Raw genomic sequence first — 15,677 nt, 5'->3', positions numbered from 1 at the left:
TGAGTACAGGGGGTGGAGAGAGCGGTAATTGCCTCAGCAAGACATAGTGTGGGGTCTCACCTCTGGCTCAGTGGCCACGTGCTGCAGGTCCGCCAGGGGCAGGATTGATGGTCGTCCGTGTGCACACTGGAAAGGCAGAGCGCACTGGGCCAGAGAGCGCATCAGCTGGCAGCACTCGACCATCGTCAGGGGATGGTTAAACTTCACTGCCCCTGTGATCAGACAGAGTGCATGGAAATACAGCTGTGAGACCAGGACCAGTTGCCGGAAATCAGCGCCCCTTGCTGCAGCTTGTGTAGGGGCTAGAGACTGACGGCAACATGGAAAGACCTACCATCCTGCACATAAAAGGCAGATTAATGAGATACCCGACTCACCATGACAGGCCTGCGACGCCAACACCCGCAGCACCGATCCTGGCACCGCCATGTTTCCTGCACCGGTCACCTGCAATAACTAAAGAGAAACACCACAATCAGAACGGTGCCCCACTCCCCCATTTTTTTTTACAAACAACCAAGCTGAAGCGAATAGCTGGAGACTGGTATTTTCAGACTGGGAAGGGGACATGGATATTGCCACCCCATCTATTAGATGTGTGAATTTTGGCGTTTTGCCTGGCTCTTCTCACTTGTCCTGGTGCGGTGATAAGTGGGGTAGGTAATAGGTTTGGGGTTCATGTCAGCTGTTTTATGGCCCTTGACATCAAGACCTGGGCTTAGTAATGGAGAAGCGTTTATAAGACACCCTATTACTAACCCCATAGTTAGATTGTAATAAAGACATAGCCAGAATAAAGTCCTTTAGTTTAAATAAAACTCCCCACCCTTGTTTACCTATTTAGTCACTAAAAAAGCAAAGTTACTCAACTTTCTGATGATAATTCATCGATACCCATGTCGCACTGTAAAAGACAAACAATAATAAAACTCCATAATCCTCACCTGTCAGACGATAACCCATTAATGGGCATGTCCCACGGCAATCCGGATGATTTGGGAGCGGTCACCTCAATGAAGCGACTGCTGTCCACGCCTGCCAGAACATACTGAGGAGCTTGCGCTCCTCCAGTGTGTAGAGAGGTCGTGACAAAGGTCACCGGAGGTTCATAGCTGATGAATCCTGGTCACAGCTCGCTGTGTGAGAACTTTGCAGTTGGCAGGCTCACATCACTACAGAAATGCCAAACATGGGCGCTAAATGTGGTTTAGACCAGAGGTGTCGAACTGCATTCCTCGAGGGCCGCCAACAGGTCATGTTTTCAGGATTTCCTTGTATTGCACAGGTGATAATTTAATCACCTGCCCAGAATGATTCCAGCACCTTGTTGAATGCTAAGGAAATCCTGAAAACATGACCTGTTGGCGGCCCTCGAGGAATGCAGTTTGACACCTCTGGTTTAGACACACAGGAGTTCAGAAGGGAGGGGGGCATTTTGATTTGGGCGTACAGAATTTGCTGAATTTCTTTTGAAGGCCGAGGAGCTATTTTGCTTTTTGAGAGCCTTTCTACTACCAGTAACATAGAAGCCCCCTATATTTCTGTTAGCAGATGACGAACCTGAGTGAGGACTTGCTTTTTTGTGTGATTGCATTGAAGCTTTTATTGTGAACATTTTACATAATGTTTGGGATCACAATGATCCTGCACTCTACGCTGAGCACTTACTTTTTACGCCGTTACTCATGTGGTATAAGTGATTAGGCGACTTTACTCTTCGCTGCAGGGTATCAGATCAGCGTCTCAGCTCCCGCTCGCAGCAGGCGCCTACAGGTCACCTTCCCGGCAGGACGCTGAAGGACCCCGCAGCCATCTTGTAGCCTGGTGACACCATGGAGACATTTGGCACAATGCAATTTCATTGTGTTGTGCCGATGGAAGCACACCGGGATCTCACTCCCTCTGTAATGCTTTTCGATGTCACTATTGACAGCGGTGTCAGAGGGGATAAATGTCTGCGATTAGTGCTAGCACTGATCGCGGGCGTTGCTGCAGGGTGTCATCTCTCACATAGAGCTGACACCTGCACCCGATTGCGGCGGTGCTCAGCGTGAGCCCACATGATCACCTCGCCTTATATATATGGCGGTTTGCGGGAACGCAGCTCCTGCGGTGCCATGTATGTACAGTGCATGTCTGGAAGGAGTTTAAAACAGAATAGTACCTAGGGGACTAAAAATTACTTAAACCTTCTCCTCTTACTACAAACCCACAACTATTGGCAGCCTGGGAAAAAGGAATCCAATGAATCCTCAGTAAGATTCCTGCATATCCTCGCAGCAGAGGAAAAAAAGATATTTCAGGACTCTACCCTGAAATACAAATACGACCCCGATTTCAATAGATGTGAAACAATTCTACAGATCTCCGTCGAGAAATGTCAAACTCCAGTAAGGGAAAGAAAGCACAGATTCGTCACCCGTGATCTAGGTGAAAGCACAGAGACGTCACGTCACCCGTGATCTAGGTGAAAGAACAGATTCGTCACCCGTGATCTAGGTGAAAGCACAGAGACGTCACGTCACCCGTGATCTAGGTGAAAGAACAGATTCGTCACCCGTGATCTAGGTGAAAGCACAGAGACGTCACGTCACCCGTGATCTAGGTGAAAGAACAGATTCGTCACCAGCGATCTAGGTGAAAGCACAGAGACGTCAGTTCACCCGAGATCTAGGTAAAAACAGATTAGTCACCAGCAATTTAGGTGAAAGCACAGATTCGTCACCTGCGATCTAGGCAAAAGCATGGAGACAACACCCGCGATGTAGGCGAAAGCGCAGATGTCACCCGCGATCTAGGCCAAAGCACAGAGACGTCACCTGCGATCTAGGCCAAAGCACAGATGTCTCCCGTGAACTAGGTGAAAGCACAGAGACGTCACCCGTGATCTAGGTGAAAGCACAGAGACTTCACCCGTTATTAGTGATGAGCGAATATACTCGTTACTCGAGATTTCCCGAGCACGCTTGGGTGTCATCCGAGTATTTTTTAGTGATCGGAGATTTAGGTTTTATTGCCGCAACTGAATGATTTACATCTGTTAGCCAGCATAAGTACATGTGGGGGTTGCCTGGTTGCTAGGGAATCCCCACATGTACTTATGCTGGCTATCAGATGTAAATCATTCAGCTGCGGTAATAAAAACTAAATTTCCAAGCACTAAAAAATACTCGGAGGACACCCTGTGTAGGGTTAAACTAAGAAAAATTAAAGCAGGCTTCATTTTGTGCTTTTCGACTCCATCTTGCTGTTTTGAGATAAATTTTTGTTACTAGGCTAAAGTTCATAGTTGTTATGAGTCCTTGATTATTCCAACCCGAACAAGATATGACACTGAAGGTGTATTGTTCTACGAGATCTTGACGTGTAGGCTATTCCAGCATTCTTATAGGTTAAGAACTATGAGCGTGTTCTTATGTTGATTGGTTGAAATGTAACTTGTTAAGATTATGAAAAGTGCGACACAATAAAAGGGGCTTAGAGAGCTGCTCGATCCCCCCCAAACAGAGACACACGTCTCCGTCTGTTCATTTTCCGTTGCCGGCAACGCCCTGTGGATCAATTTGAAAATCACTGAGTTAACCATGAAGGGTTACTTCAGATCCTCCCTCAACAGCTTGGCGCCCAACGTGGGGCCCCAAACAGAGACACCTCTGCCCCCCGAAGGACAACAAGACAAAGGACCCTCAAACCAGACACAGGCACTGGAAAATTGGAACTGATCATCCCCCACAACAACCACAGTAAATTGGCAATTATACTGTTCAGACTGACCGTTTGATGTGGTTTTCCAATGTTTGTTGCTGCATAGAGGATCTGAGGTTTGTCCCTGATGATGGGGAAATTTTTGCGTGAAACCATATAGAGGTGTAATTTCATTGGGGATCCAGTGCTCGAACCGTACCTCATAAGGGACGAACACCCCGGATTGACCAATGATGTAATTCTCTTTATAATCAAAATATCCTGATCACTGTTAGAATCAGGCATAATAAGGTGATCGAAGATGGGTAGGATGCGTAACTAGGAATATATATATATATATATATATATATATATATATATATATATATATATATATAATATTAATCTGAGACGCCCTCCTCCTTTCACTGAATACCGCGTTTTTTGGGTTGTCCCAATGGGGGGAAAGGTAGATCCGGTAGAACAGACTATACAGCCACTCTAGTACTGTGCACAACTAAAGTAAAAATATTTAGCTCTAAAGGAAAATCATGTTTCCATGGAAAAACAGTTTGAATTTGTATAATGAAAGTTTTGTAAAAATGAATTATGTCTGAGAACTGCTGCATTCTGTTTCTATATGAAATTTCTAAATACCTGATGGGAGGGGCAGTTTAAACAGCTGTGCGATTGCTTTCTCCATTCTATGTTGAGGAATACTGTGAATTCTTATCTCCGCTCAAATCTCAGATGGAAGGGGACACGTAGCTGCACTCAAGATTCTCTGTATATTCTATCCTTGATGTAACACACACTAAGAAATCTGTTTTGTTTAAAACAATACTGTATTAAAATAAAAATATTGTAAATTGAAATTGGAAGTTAAAAATGAAATATAATGCCTAATTTTAAAAGGAAACTTATAAATGATTGTTTAATTATCAATGTGATTGAAAGATTGGTAAAAGATTCACCTGCTTCAAATTAAATGATTGATATATATAACAAACTGAGGATCAACAAAGGAAATAAGTTCTAATAAGTTATATTATTGTTACGTTAAAAAAGGAAAATTGTCTACTACTGTGACAAAAAACTGGATGTTTTGTGGTGCAAAAAAACCTGAGAAAATGACTGAGATTAATATGCCAGAAAGACAAAATTAAAAATTTAGGACAGGGGGGCTCCCTGTTAGAATATATGGTCCCTCCCCTCTTCTTCTGACTATAAGCCCTATGCCCCTTAACCCCAAGGCACCAATATATCCTGGACTGCCAAAAAGTTCTATGGGCATCTTATGGTAGTATTTAAAGATCTGGGATTCTCATTGTAAAATAGAGCCCATTCACATATTTTTTGTGGCAGCTTTAATGTCCAGCCTTAAATCTGAATTAAGAGAGTCAATAATGTCAGTTAGACCTGACATCGAGACTTCCACTCCAGATGATGCATTGAAAATAATACAGAGTTTTCAAAAGAACTTAGCCCGTTCTGCATCAGCAGGAAAGGCAAAGGTTAAACCAGTAGCCACAGCGATTCCTGCTCCAACCTCAGCCCCCACCCCAGATACAAGGACACAGCTCATTCCTTATCAGTGGCCTAGCAGCAGCAGTAGACTCCAGCTCGGCACTCCTCCCATACACAAATCCAGTCCCATATTCCAATATCCCTTTTAACCCTATGTCTGGGAATCTCACTCCCCAACCCCGCCATGTCAATTCTCAGACCAAGAGCTTGTTTTAATTGGAGTAGATGGCAGACCCAATAAACATACTCTTACAAAACCCATCCCTGTGGGACCTTTCCCTGAGGTTTTTGCTCAGTTCGTAATTTCTCCCGCATGTCCGGTAAATTTACTGGGGGCAGATTTATTATCACATATTATTATCATCATGAATACAATGAGGAGATCTGTATCCTACACACCCTTCCCACAGTTATGATGGTCCTGATCCACCCCCAATAATGCCTAAGGATCAGGGACTCACCCCATATCTCTCAGAAATACCACCCAAACTCTGGTCAAAAGGGCCAGATGATATAGGGAAAATGCCTGTAGAACCAGTAAAAGTGTTTCTCAAACCTAGTGCCCCTTTTCCCAAAGTCCATCAATACCCTTTGAAACATGATCAGGAGCGGGGCCTCAAGGGGCAAATACAAACGTTACTCGATAATGGTGCCCTGGTACCCTGTGTTTCCACATGTAACACGCCCTTGTTTCCCATTAAGAAAAAGATCCCACCTGGCCAACCCCCTGTGTATCGGCTGGTACAAGATCTAGGGGCAATTAATGCAGCTACTGTTCTAGAAACTCCGGTGGTGCTTAATCCACATACTCTTTTGTCCCAGATATCTCAGGATGCTGCTTGGTTCACAGTCATCGACCTTGCCAATGCCTTCTTCAGCATTCCATTACACCCAGATTGCCAGTTTCTATTTGCATTCACTTATCAGGGACGACAATTGACGTGGACAGTTAAGCCACAAGGGGCCCAAAACAGTCCCAATCAGTTTGCAAAAAATATGGGCCAGTGTTTTTTACCTTGGCAGTTAGATCACCCCTATGTCACGCTGCTTCAGTATGTGGATGATCTTTTGTTGTGTGCACGAACAGAGCAGGAAGCCATTGCTGCCACTGTTAGCCTCCTCAAGTATCTAGCAGATCTGAATTGTCGAGTTTCAGCCTCGAAACTTCAGTTCTGCCTTGGTCAAGTGATATTTTTGGGTCACTGTCTCTTTCAGGGTGTCAGACACCACACAAAAGAAAGAAAAATAGCCGTCAGCTCCATTCCTTTTCCGAAAGATGAGACAACTCCAGCGTTTTCTTGGACTATGTACCTATTGTCGTCAGTGGATACCGGACACATCCCGCATAATGCAACCTCTCTACAATGCCCTGAAAGATGGTATAAGGAACTATAAGGAAAGATCACCAGTTTGTATTGAAAGCTTTTATTCGTGCCTTCTCTGAATTAAAGCGGCTTATTGCTTCCGCCCCTGCCTTGGGCATCCCAGACTATACTCAACCGTTCCATTTGTGTGTGTCTGAGAATGAAGGACTCGCAGCAGGGGTACTCACAGTCGCATTGCAATAGGCAACGACCAGTGGGCTATTATTCGGCCCGCCTCGACCCCGTGGCTCGAGCGTCACCAAGTTGCATGAGGGCAGTTCACGCCACTCACTCGTTGCTTGTAGGAAACAGAAAAGACCTGCACTCTTGCTTTATGGTGGTGCTGACTGGACGTGGAAATATTCCACCAAAATGTAGTCCCAAGCATAAACAGTCGCACTCAGAGTTCCTTCAAAATTTTGCCAAGCAAGTGGTTTTTTATTTTGAAAACACCAAAATTAAACAGTTCACCGCAGTGGTATAAGGTAACGTTTCGACCTGCTGGGTCTTTATCAAACCTTACTCATAATAAAGAAACAGGTAGAGGACATGTTCCCATGTGAAGTACTGGAGTCCCGTTGGGGGCTGCTTGTGTGCTGCATCTGGCGTCTGCGGTGGTGCCCCTAACGGGACTCCAGTACTTCACATGGGAACATGTCCTCTACCTGTTTCTTTATTATGAGTAAGGTTTGATAAAGATCCAGCGGGTCGAAACGTTACCTTATACCACGGCGGTAGACTGTTTAATTTTGGTGTTTTCAAAATAAAAAACCACTTGCTTGGCAAAATTTTGAAGGAACTCTGAGTGCGACTGTTTATGCTTGGGACTCACTCGTTGCTTGACAAGACTGCAGACATAATTCTTGGACATGAGATGCACATTTTTCCCCGCATGATATTGCAGCAATACTGACACTCCAACAGCCAAGACATCTAACTGTATTACAACACTTGCGGCTGCAGTGTTCACTCCTTTTGCCTGACTACGTCAAGTTGCAGTGCTGTACTACAATCAACCCCGCTACTTTACTGCCGGGTCCCAAGAAGGATGGCAGTGATGAGGATTACCTCCAACATGACTGTTCCCAACTCCTGACCGAAGAGACAGCTACTCCATCAAATGTCAGCAAAAATCCATTTTGAAATCCTGATCTGATATTATACACGGATGGTTCAAGATATGCTGATGAGTTTGGCAGATTCCACACCGGATGCGCTGTTACTACGGAAGACACTTTAGTGCACGCAGCTGCACTCCCTCCCTCACAATCAACACAAGAAGCAGAACTAAATGCTCTGTCTACTGCATGTGTTCTGGCCAAAGACAGGCAGACTAATATATACATGGACTCACAGTATGCATTTGGTATTGCTCATGATTTCGGAGCCCTATGGGCCAATCGAGGGTTTATTACTACCGCCGGGACTCCAGTGAAGAATGCTGAAGCTGTTAAAACCCTCATGGACTCAATCAAATTACCTACCCAGGTGGCCATTATCAAGGTCAAGGCGCACAGTCCTAGGAACAGTCCACAGACTGTTGGTAACGCCTTTGCAGATATGCAAGCAAAAGCTGCTGCTCTCCTACCTGTTGACTAAATTTAATACACCGCACACTCTCAGGCCATGTGCACACGTTCAGGATTTTTTGCGTTTTTTTCGCATTTTTTCGCTATAAAAACGTGATAAAAACGCGAAAAAAACGCTAACCTATGCCTCCTATTATTTACAGTGTATTCCGCATTTTTTGTGCAAATGTTGCGATTTTTTCCGCGAAAAAATCGCATCGCGGAAAAAAAAGCAACATGTTCATTAAAAATGCGGAATTGCGGGGATTCCGCACACCTAGGAGTGCATTGATCTGCTTACTTCCCGCACGGGGCTGTGCACACCATGCGGGAAGTAAGCAGATTATGTGCGGTTGGTACCCAGGGTGGAGGAGAGGAGACTCTCCTCCACGGACTGGGCACCATATAATTGGTCAAAAATAAAGAATTAAAATAAAAAATAGTCCTATACTCACCCTCGATGTCTTCCCGCCTCTCAGCTGCATGCTGCTGCTTCGGTTCCTGTAGCTGGTGTGCGGTGAAGGACCTGCCGATGACGTCACTGTCCTGTGATTGGTCGAGACCGGTCATGTGACCGCTCACGTGACCGCGACGTCATGGAAGGTCCTGCGTGCACACACCATCTATACGGAACGGACGCCAGTGAGGAGATCAGCTGTCTGCGGGTGAGTATAAGCATTTTTTTTATTTTTTTTATTATTTTTAAACATTCTATCTTTTACTATAGATGCTGCATAAGCTGCATCTATAGTAAAAAGATGGTCACACTTGTCAAACACTATGTTTGACAAGTGTGACCAACCTGTCAGTCAGTTTTCCAAGCGATGCTACAGATCGCTTGGAAAACTTTAGCATTCTGCAAGCTAATTACGCTTGCAGAATGCTAAAAAAAACGCGAAAAAACCGGAAAAAAAACCGCAAAAAAAAATTGCGGATTTCTTGCAGAAAACTTCCGGTTTTCTTCAGGAAATTTCTGCAAGAAATCCGGACGTGTGCACATACGCACACGTCCGGATTTCTTGCAGAAATTTCCTGAAGAAAACCGGAAATTTTCTGCAAGAAATCCGCATTTTTTTTTTGCGTTTTTTTTCTGTTTTTTTCGCGTTTTTTTTAGCATTCTGCAAGCGTAATTAGCTTGCAGAATGCTAAAGTTTTCCAAGCGATCTGTAGCATCGCTTGGAAAACTGACTGACAGGTTGGTCACACTTGTCAAACATAGTGTTTGACAAGTGTGACCATCTTTTTACTATAGATGCAGCTTATGCAGCATCTATAGTAAAAGATAGAATGTTTAAAAATAATAAAAAAAATAAAAAAAATGCTTATACTCACCCGCAGACAGCTGATATCCTCACCGGCGTCCGTTCCGTATAGATGGTGTGTGCGCGCAGGACCTTCCATGACGTCGCGGTCACATGACCGGTCTCGACCAATCACAGGACGGTCACAGGACCGTGACGTCATCGGCAGGTCCTTCACCGCACACCAGCTACAGGAACCGAAGCGGCAGCATGCAGCTGAGAGGCGGGAAGACATCGAAGGTGAGTATAGGACTATTTTTTATTTTAATTCTTTATTTTTGACCAATTATATGGTGCCCAGTGCGTGGAGGAGAGTCTCCTCTCCTCCACCCTGGGTACCAACCGCACATAATCTGCTTACTTCCCGCATGGTGTGCACAGCCCCGTGCGGGAAGTAAGCAGATCAATGCACTCCTAGGTGTGCGGAATCCCCGCAATTCCGCATTTTTAAGGAACATGTTGCTTTTTTTTCCGCGATGCGATTTTTTCGCGGAAAAAATCGCAACATTTGCACAAAAAATGCGGAATACACTGTAAATAATAGGAGGCATAGGTAAGCGTTTTTTTCGCGTTTTTATCACATTTTTATAGCGAAAAAACGCGAAAAAAACGCGAAAAATCCTGAACGTGTGCACATGGCCTAAGGGTATCATATGAAAAAAATTTGGAATTTATTGAAGTGCTATAAATTTATTATTCAACAGTGCAGAATGCGACCAGAAGTCAAACTGACAACGTTTCGACTCCTCCCAAGTCTTTATCAAGTGGTCGCTTAGCAAGGTGAATAGTGGTATAGCATGAACAGTATCCTTGTAGCATATAGAATATCTTACATAATATTTTATTAATAATAGGCAGGTGGCCTTTCTATGTGGTACCGCAGATATAATCTGTCAGAGTTGATAAGGGTACTAAATGGTATACTTGTAGCCCAAAACAAATTGCAATAGTCCTGTTGTGCCGCAAGAAGGAACCTGGCAAGATCTGTAGATAGTGAGAATATTAGCCTCGTAAGGAATGCTCATCAGCTGGTGGGTCTGTTGTATCACAGGAGCGCCGCTGACACCCCAGCACCACCAGAGGCCCTCAACCTTCAGCCCCTCTGCAACCTGTGCAATTTATTCCTTGCTACCACCAGAGAACTCTCAGGGTGAGTCTCCTACTAGCTACATCGTAAGAGGTCTTCCACCTACAGCCCTATTGTGGCTAACGCTACTTACCTATATTGCCAGAGAAATTTCACATTAGCCCCACAGTAACAGCAGCACAAGAGTATACCTGTGATACAACAGACCCACCAGCTGATGAGCATTCCTTACGAGGCTAATATTCTCACTATCTACAGATCTTGCCAGGCTCGGGAGGAGTCGAAACGTTGTCAGTTTGACTTCTGGTCGCATTCTGCACTGTTGAATAATAAATTTATAGCACTTCAATAAATTCCAAATTTTTTTCATATGGTACCCTTAGAGTGTGCGGTGTATTAAATTTAGTCTTAGTGTGTTGGGACACTCTAGTCCTCTACACCTGCACCTCGCCCTACCTAAACCCTAGTGCACACCAATTTTTCTCCATCTCCTACCTGTTGAACTGACCATACCAGCTATGGTGATCACGCTCTCAGTGTAAACAGTTACAAGAAACACTAACTCTACAGGAACCTGATGATCTGCGCCAGACTGAGGTTTTCTGCCGGACCCCGCGAGACCGCTTAAGCAGTGGAAAACTGATGGAGCACATATGGACAATGGTCTCTGGAAAAAGGACCAACTTGTGTGTCTCCCTAAGCGGATGTACCCTGCTATTGCCACATGGGCACATGGGCCCACACATCGAGGAAAAAAACAGTCTCTAGCCCTGGTACAAAAATTCTACTGGGCTCCAGGTATTTCTATAATCCTGACAGCACTCAATCGTGCATGTAATATCTGTCAGACCTGCAATCCCAGTCAACTTCAACGTGTACCCCCGAAGCTCCTGGTTAAGCCCGACTATCCTTTCAAAAGGCTCCAAGTGGACCACATCACATTGCCTAAGTCTGGAACGTATGAATATTGTCTGGTGGTTGTCGACATGTTCTCCAGATGGCCGGAAGCATTCTCCGTTACCAACATGACTGCAAAAACTACAGCAAAGAAACTAGTGATGGAAGTCATATGCAAATATGGTGTTCCAGAAGTCGTTGAAAGTGACCAAGGCCCGGCCTTTTCTTCTTATGTGTATCAGGAGGTTCTGACAATGCTTGGATCCACTGTAGCCCTCCATACTCCGTACCATCCACAATCTAGTGGGAAAGTTGAGAGGCTGAACGGCACACTGAAGGAACAATTGACCAAAATGATGCAGGAGACTACGGCTCCATGGCCAGAGCTCCTACCCATTGTACATGGCCTGTCCCCATAAGAGATATTGTTTGGTGCTAGGCCCCCAGTTGCAAATCTCCAGGCTCAGCAGTTATCAAAGGAAACTGACCATGCTGTTCAATATGTTATTCAGCTTAGTAAAAATCTTGCTAACACCCATGCTCTAGTTTCTTCTTCCCTTCCAGATTCAGCAGAAACCGACGCTTGACACAACTTGAAGCCTGGTGATTTTGTGGTTGTGAAAAGGCATGTCAGAAAACACAGACTAGAACCCTTGTATGACGGTCCCTATCAGGTCCTCCTTATCACTCCTATGTCAGTAAAGCTGGAAGAAAGGCCAACGTGGATCCACGCTTCGCACTGCAAGCTGGTCAAACAGACTAGTGGCAGATAAAGGGGCATAATGTTTGGTTTTTCGCTTTGGGGAGACCACATGTAGTACAGATGGGTATAGCCAATAAAATTGTCAATTCTATTTTCATTTACCCTATGATTACACAAATGTGGGATAAATTGGTTAGGGCCACAGACTATCTAGATTATCAAATTTGGGATATATTGGATATACTTAATACTACTGTTGCTGTCCAAAACCAACTTATCATAGTCACTAATCAACATACTGTAGTACTGGACCACTTAACAGCAGCACAGGGTGGTATGTGTCAGGTTATTGGACCCGCTCGCTGTCATTATATAGATCCCAATAGCACTATGAATTGGTTTAAGGGACTTGGGGGCTGGATAGCTGGGATCTTGCAAAGTTTGTTACACATCACTGCCTTTATCCTCGTCATGTATGTAATACTAAAACTTGTTCTTTGGTGTATTTCTGTATGTATTAGGAAATTCTGCACTAGGACAACTAATGATGATACCAAAATAATTGCCACCCCTGCTCTTCTCTACACCGATTTAACAAAGTTACCTGATGAAGATGTTGAAGCCAAGCGCATGGCTACCTTCAAAAGACCTCCTCCACCATCATCAAAAATTGTTATCCGTAAATTGTAGCATATAGGGGGATGGGTGCACCGCAACAGCCATGGCTGGTAACATGGCACCAGTCATGTGAAGACCATACCCCTCGAGCTTATAACTCGGGATAGTACCTCTGATGCTGCATATTAATTAACAAAATTTATCTAGGGGGAAATGTGAAGGGTTAAACCAAGAAAAATTAAAGCAGGCTTCATTTTGTGTTTTTCGACTCCATCTTGGTATTTTGAGATAAATTTTTGTTACTAGGCTAAAGTTCATAGTTGTTATGAGACCTTGATTATTCCAACCCGAACAAGATATGACACTGAAGGTGTACTGTTCTACGAGACCTTGACATGCAGGCTATTCCTGCATTCTTATAGGTCAAGAACTATGAGCATGTTCTTATGTTGATTGGTTGAAGTGTAACTTGTTAAGATTATGAAAAGTGCGACACAATAAACGGGGCTTAGAGATCTGCTCGATCCCCCCAAACAGAGACACACGTCTCCATCTGGTCATTTTCAGTTGCCAGCAATGCCCTGTGGATCAATTTGAAAATCACTTAGTCAACCGTGAAGGGTCACTTCAGATCCTCCCTCAACAACCCGAGCGTGCTCGGGAAATCTCGAGTAACGAGTATATTCGCTCATCACTACCCGTTATCTACGTGAAAACACAAGAGACGTCACCCGGGATCTAGGCAAATCAAGGATACACGTTGCTGCAAAGACAGAGATATCATCTGATACCAATACTTCTGACACGGAGAGAATACAGGGTGCAAACACTTATACATCCCGTGCGAGCAGCAGATTTACAAAAACTAAATGGTGAGGATCCAGAAATCTGTCCAGACAATATGGGACATGGAGGGAGGCACCAACAACACCCTCAGATGCAAGATCCTCATCGGCATCCTCTACACTGTCATGATCCTCTTTTTAAGAGAAACCACGCAACTGATACGACCCTAAGGAAAAAGTAATGGACCAGGGACAAATTATCAATCTTGCAACACAATTACTAGAGAGGCATACTCGCTGCTGTGCATGAGTCTAAATGCTGTTCCCACCAACTCATACAACCATTTTAATTTGGGTTAAGGATCTGGACATCTACACTATAGGGAACAGTGTCATCAATTAGGGCTATCAGATGAGGACAATAAGAGCCAACAGGCACACTTTTGTACGGGGGAAAGAAAAAGGGGACCCCAAAAAGAGAAGCACAAGGAAGCTCCCAAAGAAGGAGGATACAAATAGATATCTTCATTAAATTAGTGGAACATTATTTAACCAAGAAGCCCAATCGGAAAACACAATATATTCCAAACCTCTCTGGGGTGGAACTGGAAACTTTGAGTTGACTGGAAATAAACACATCATCATAAAGCCTTCAGACAAGGGGGGAACCTAGTGCTATTAGACCAGAGTTCCCCAACTCCAGTCCTCAAGAGCCACCAACAGGTCATGTTTTCAGGATTTCCTTAGCATCGCACAGGTGATTGAATGCTTGCTTGTCCAGGTGATGCAATTATCACTTTGCAATACTAAGGAAATCCTAAAAACATGAACTGTTGGTGGCTCTTCATCAGTGAACTGCTCTTTGTATATCTTGACTCATAACTACTTCCTGTTTAATGGGAAGTACTACCACCACCTCAGGGGTACAGTGATGAGAAGCCCTTATGCTCCCACTAACACTGATATGTTCCTGGGTTAGTGGGAGGAAACGGTGGTCTTTGAGTAGGAGGAAGCGTGGTGGAATCAGTGTATCTGCCAGACACATTGATGATATCTTTGTCCTATGGTCTGGCCCAGAGTCGGAGTTTTATGAAAACCCTGAACAACAATTAGGCTTAAAATGTACCTATGAGTGGCACAGAGCATCACGTTTCTGGATCTGACCATCTCAAGAGAAAAAGATAGCAGCTTGGGATCCTGAACATCCCGGAAGCCCACGGCCACCAGCCTCTTATAGAGGGAGAGTCATCACTCACTCCCCCTGAAAGACGTACAGTGAGTACGGAAAGTATTCAGACCACTTTAAAATGTTTCACTCTGTGTTTCACTGCAGCCATTTGGTAAATTCAAAAAAGTTTATTTTTTTCTCATTAATTTACACTCTGCACCCCATCTTGACTGAAAAAAAGCCAGAAATGTAGAAATTTTTGCAAATTTATTAAAAAAGAAAAACTGAAATATCCCAATGGTCATAAGTATTCAGACCCTTTGCTCAGTATTGAGTAGAAGCACCCTTTTGAGCTAGTGCAGCCATGAGTCTTCTTGGGAATGATCAACAAGTTTTTCACACCTGGATTTGGGGATCCTCTCCAGTTCCGTCAGGTTGGATGGTGAACATTGGTGGACAGCCATTTTCAGGTGTCGCCAGAGATGCTCAATTGGGTTTAGGTCAGGGCTCTGGGTGGGTCAGTCAAGAATGGTCAGAGTTGTTCTGAAGCCACTCCTTTGTAATTTTAGCTGTGTGCTTAGGGTCATTGTCTTGTTGGAAGGTGAACCTTCGGCCAAGTCTGAAGTCCAGAGCACTCTGGAAGAGGTTTTCATCCAGGATACAGTCAAGGCCAAAAGTATTAAATGGTAGAAACGTGTGCACTACTGGTGGTGGTGCAAAGGTAGGTTCCCACACCTTACAGTATATATAAAGAAATACCTTGCACTCAACTTATGCTCTTTGTGAATTTTTAATGTAGTACCCAAAAAAAACGTTTCGGTCCAACACACCGGACCTTCATCAGTTACTACAGAAAGTGACAAAATAAATGAATAAACTAAACTAATACATGGACATAATAATAATGAAAATAAAAATAAAATTGACAGAAAAAAAGTATATACATAAACCTATAATGGTTAACGCATCAGAGCT

General features: G+C 44.1%; 1 protein-coding gene across 1 annotated transcript in view; it reads right to left on the bottom strand.

Moving 5' to 3' along the window:
• MLH3 (mutL homolog 3) overlaps positions 1-15,677 on the bottom strand; it is a 55,515-nt gene that overhangs the window by 100 nt on the left and 39,738 nt on the right. The window contains exons 9-10 of the mRNA XM_077281117.1: positions 378-456; positions 61-212 (exon numbers count right to left, since the gene is read on the bottom strand). Coding sequence (XP_077137232.1) covers positions 61-212; positions 378-456 — 231 coding nt within the window. The remainder of the gene's footprint in view (positions 1-60; positions 213-377; positions 457-15,677) is intronic.

This window comes from Ranitomeya variabilis, chromosome 1 (genome assembly GCF_051348905.1).
Source record: "Ranitomeya variabilis isolate aRanVar5 chromosome 1, aRanVar5.hap1, whole genome shotgun sequence".
Lineage (NCBI taxonomy): Eukaryota > Metazoa > Chordata > Amphibia > Anura > Dendrobatidae > Ranitomeya > Ranitomeya variabilis.
Note: the sequence above shows the minus strand (reverse complement) of the source record. Positions and strands in the feature narration are given on the sequence as shown.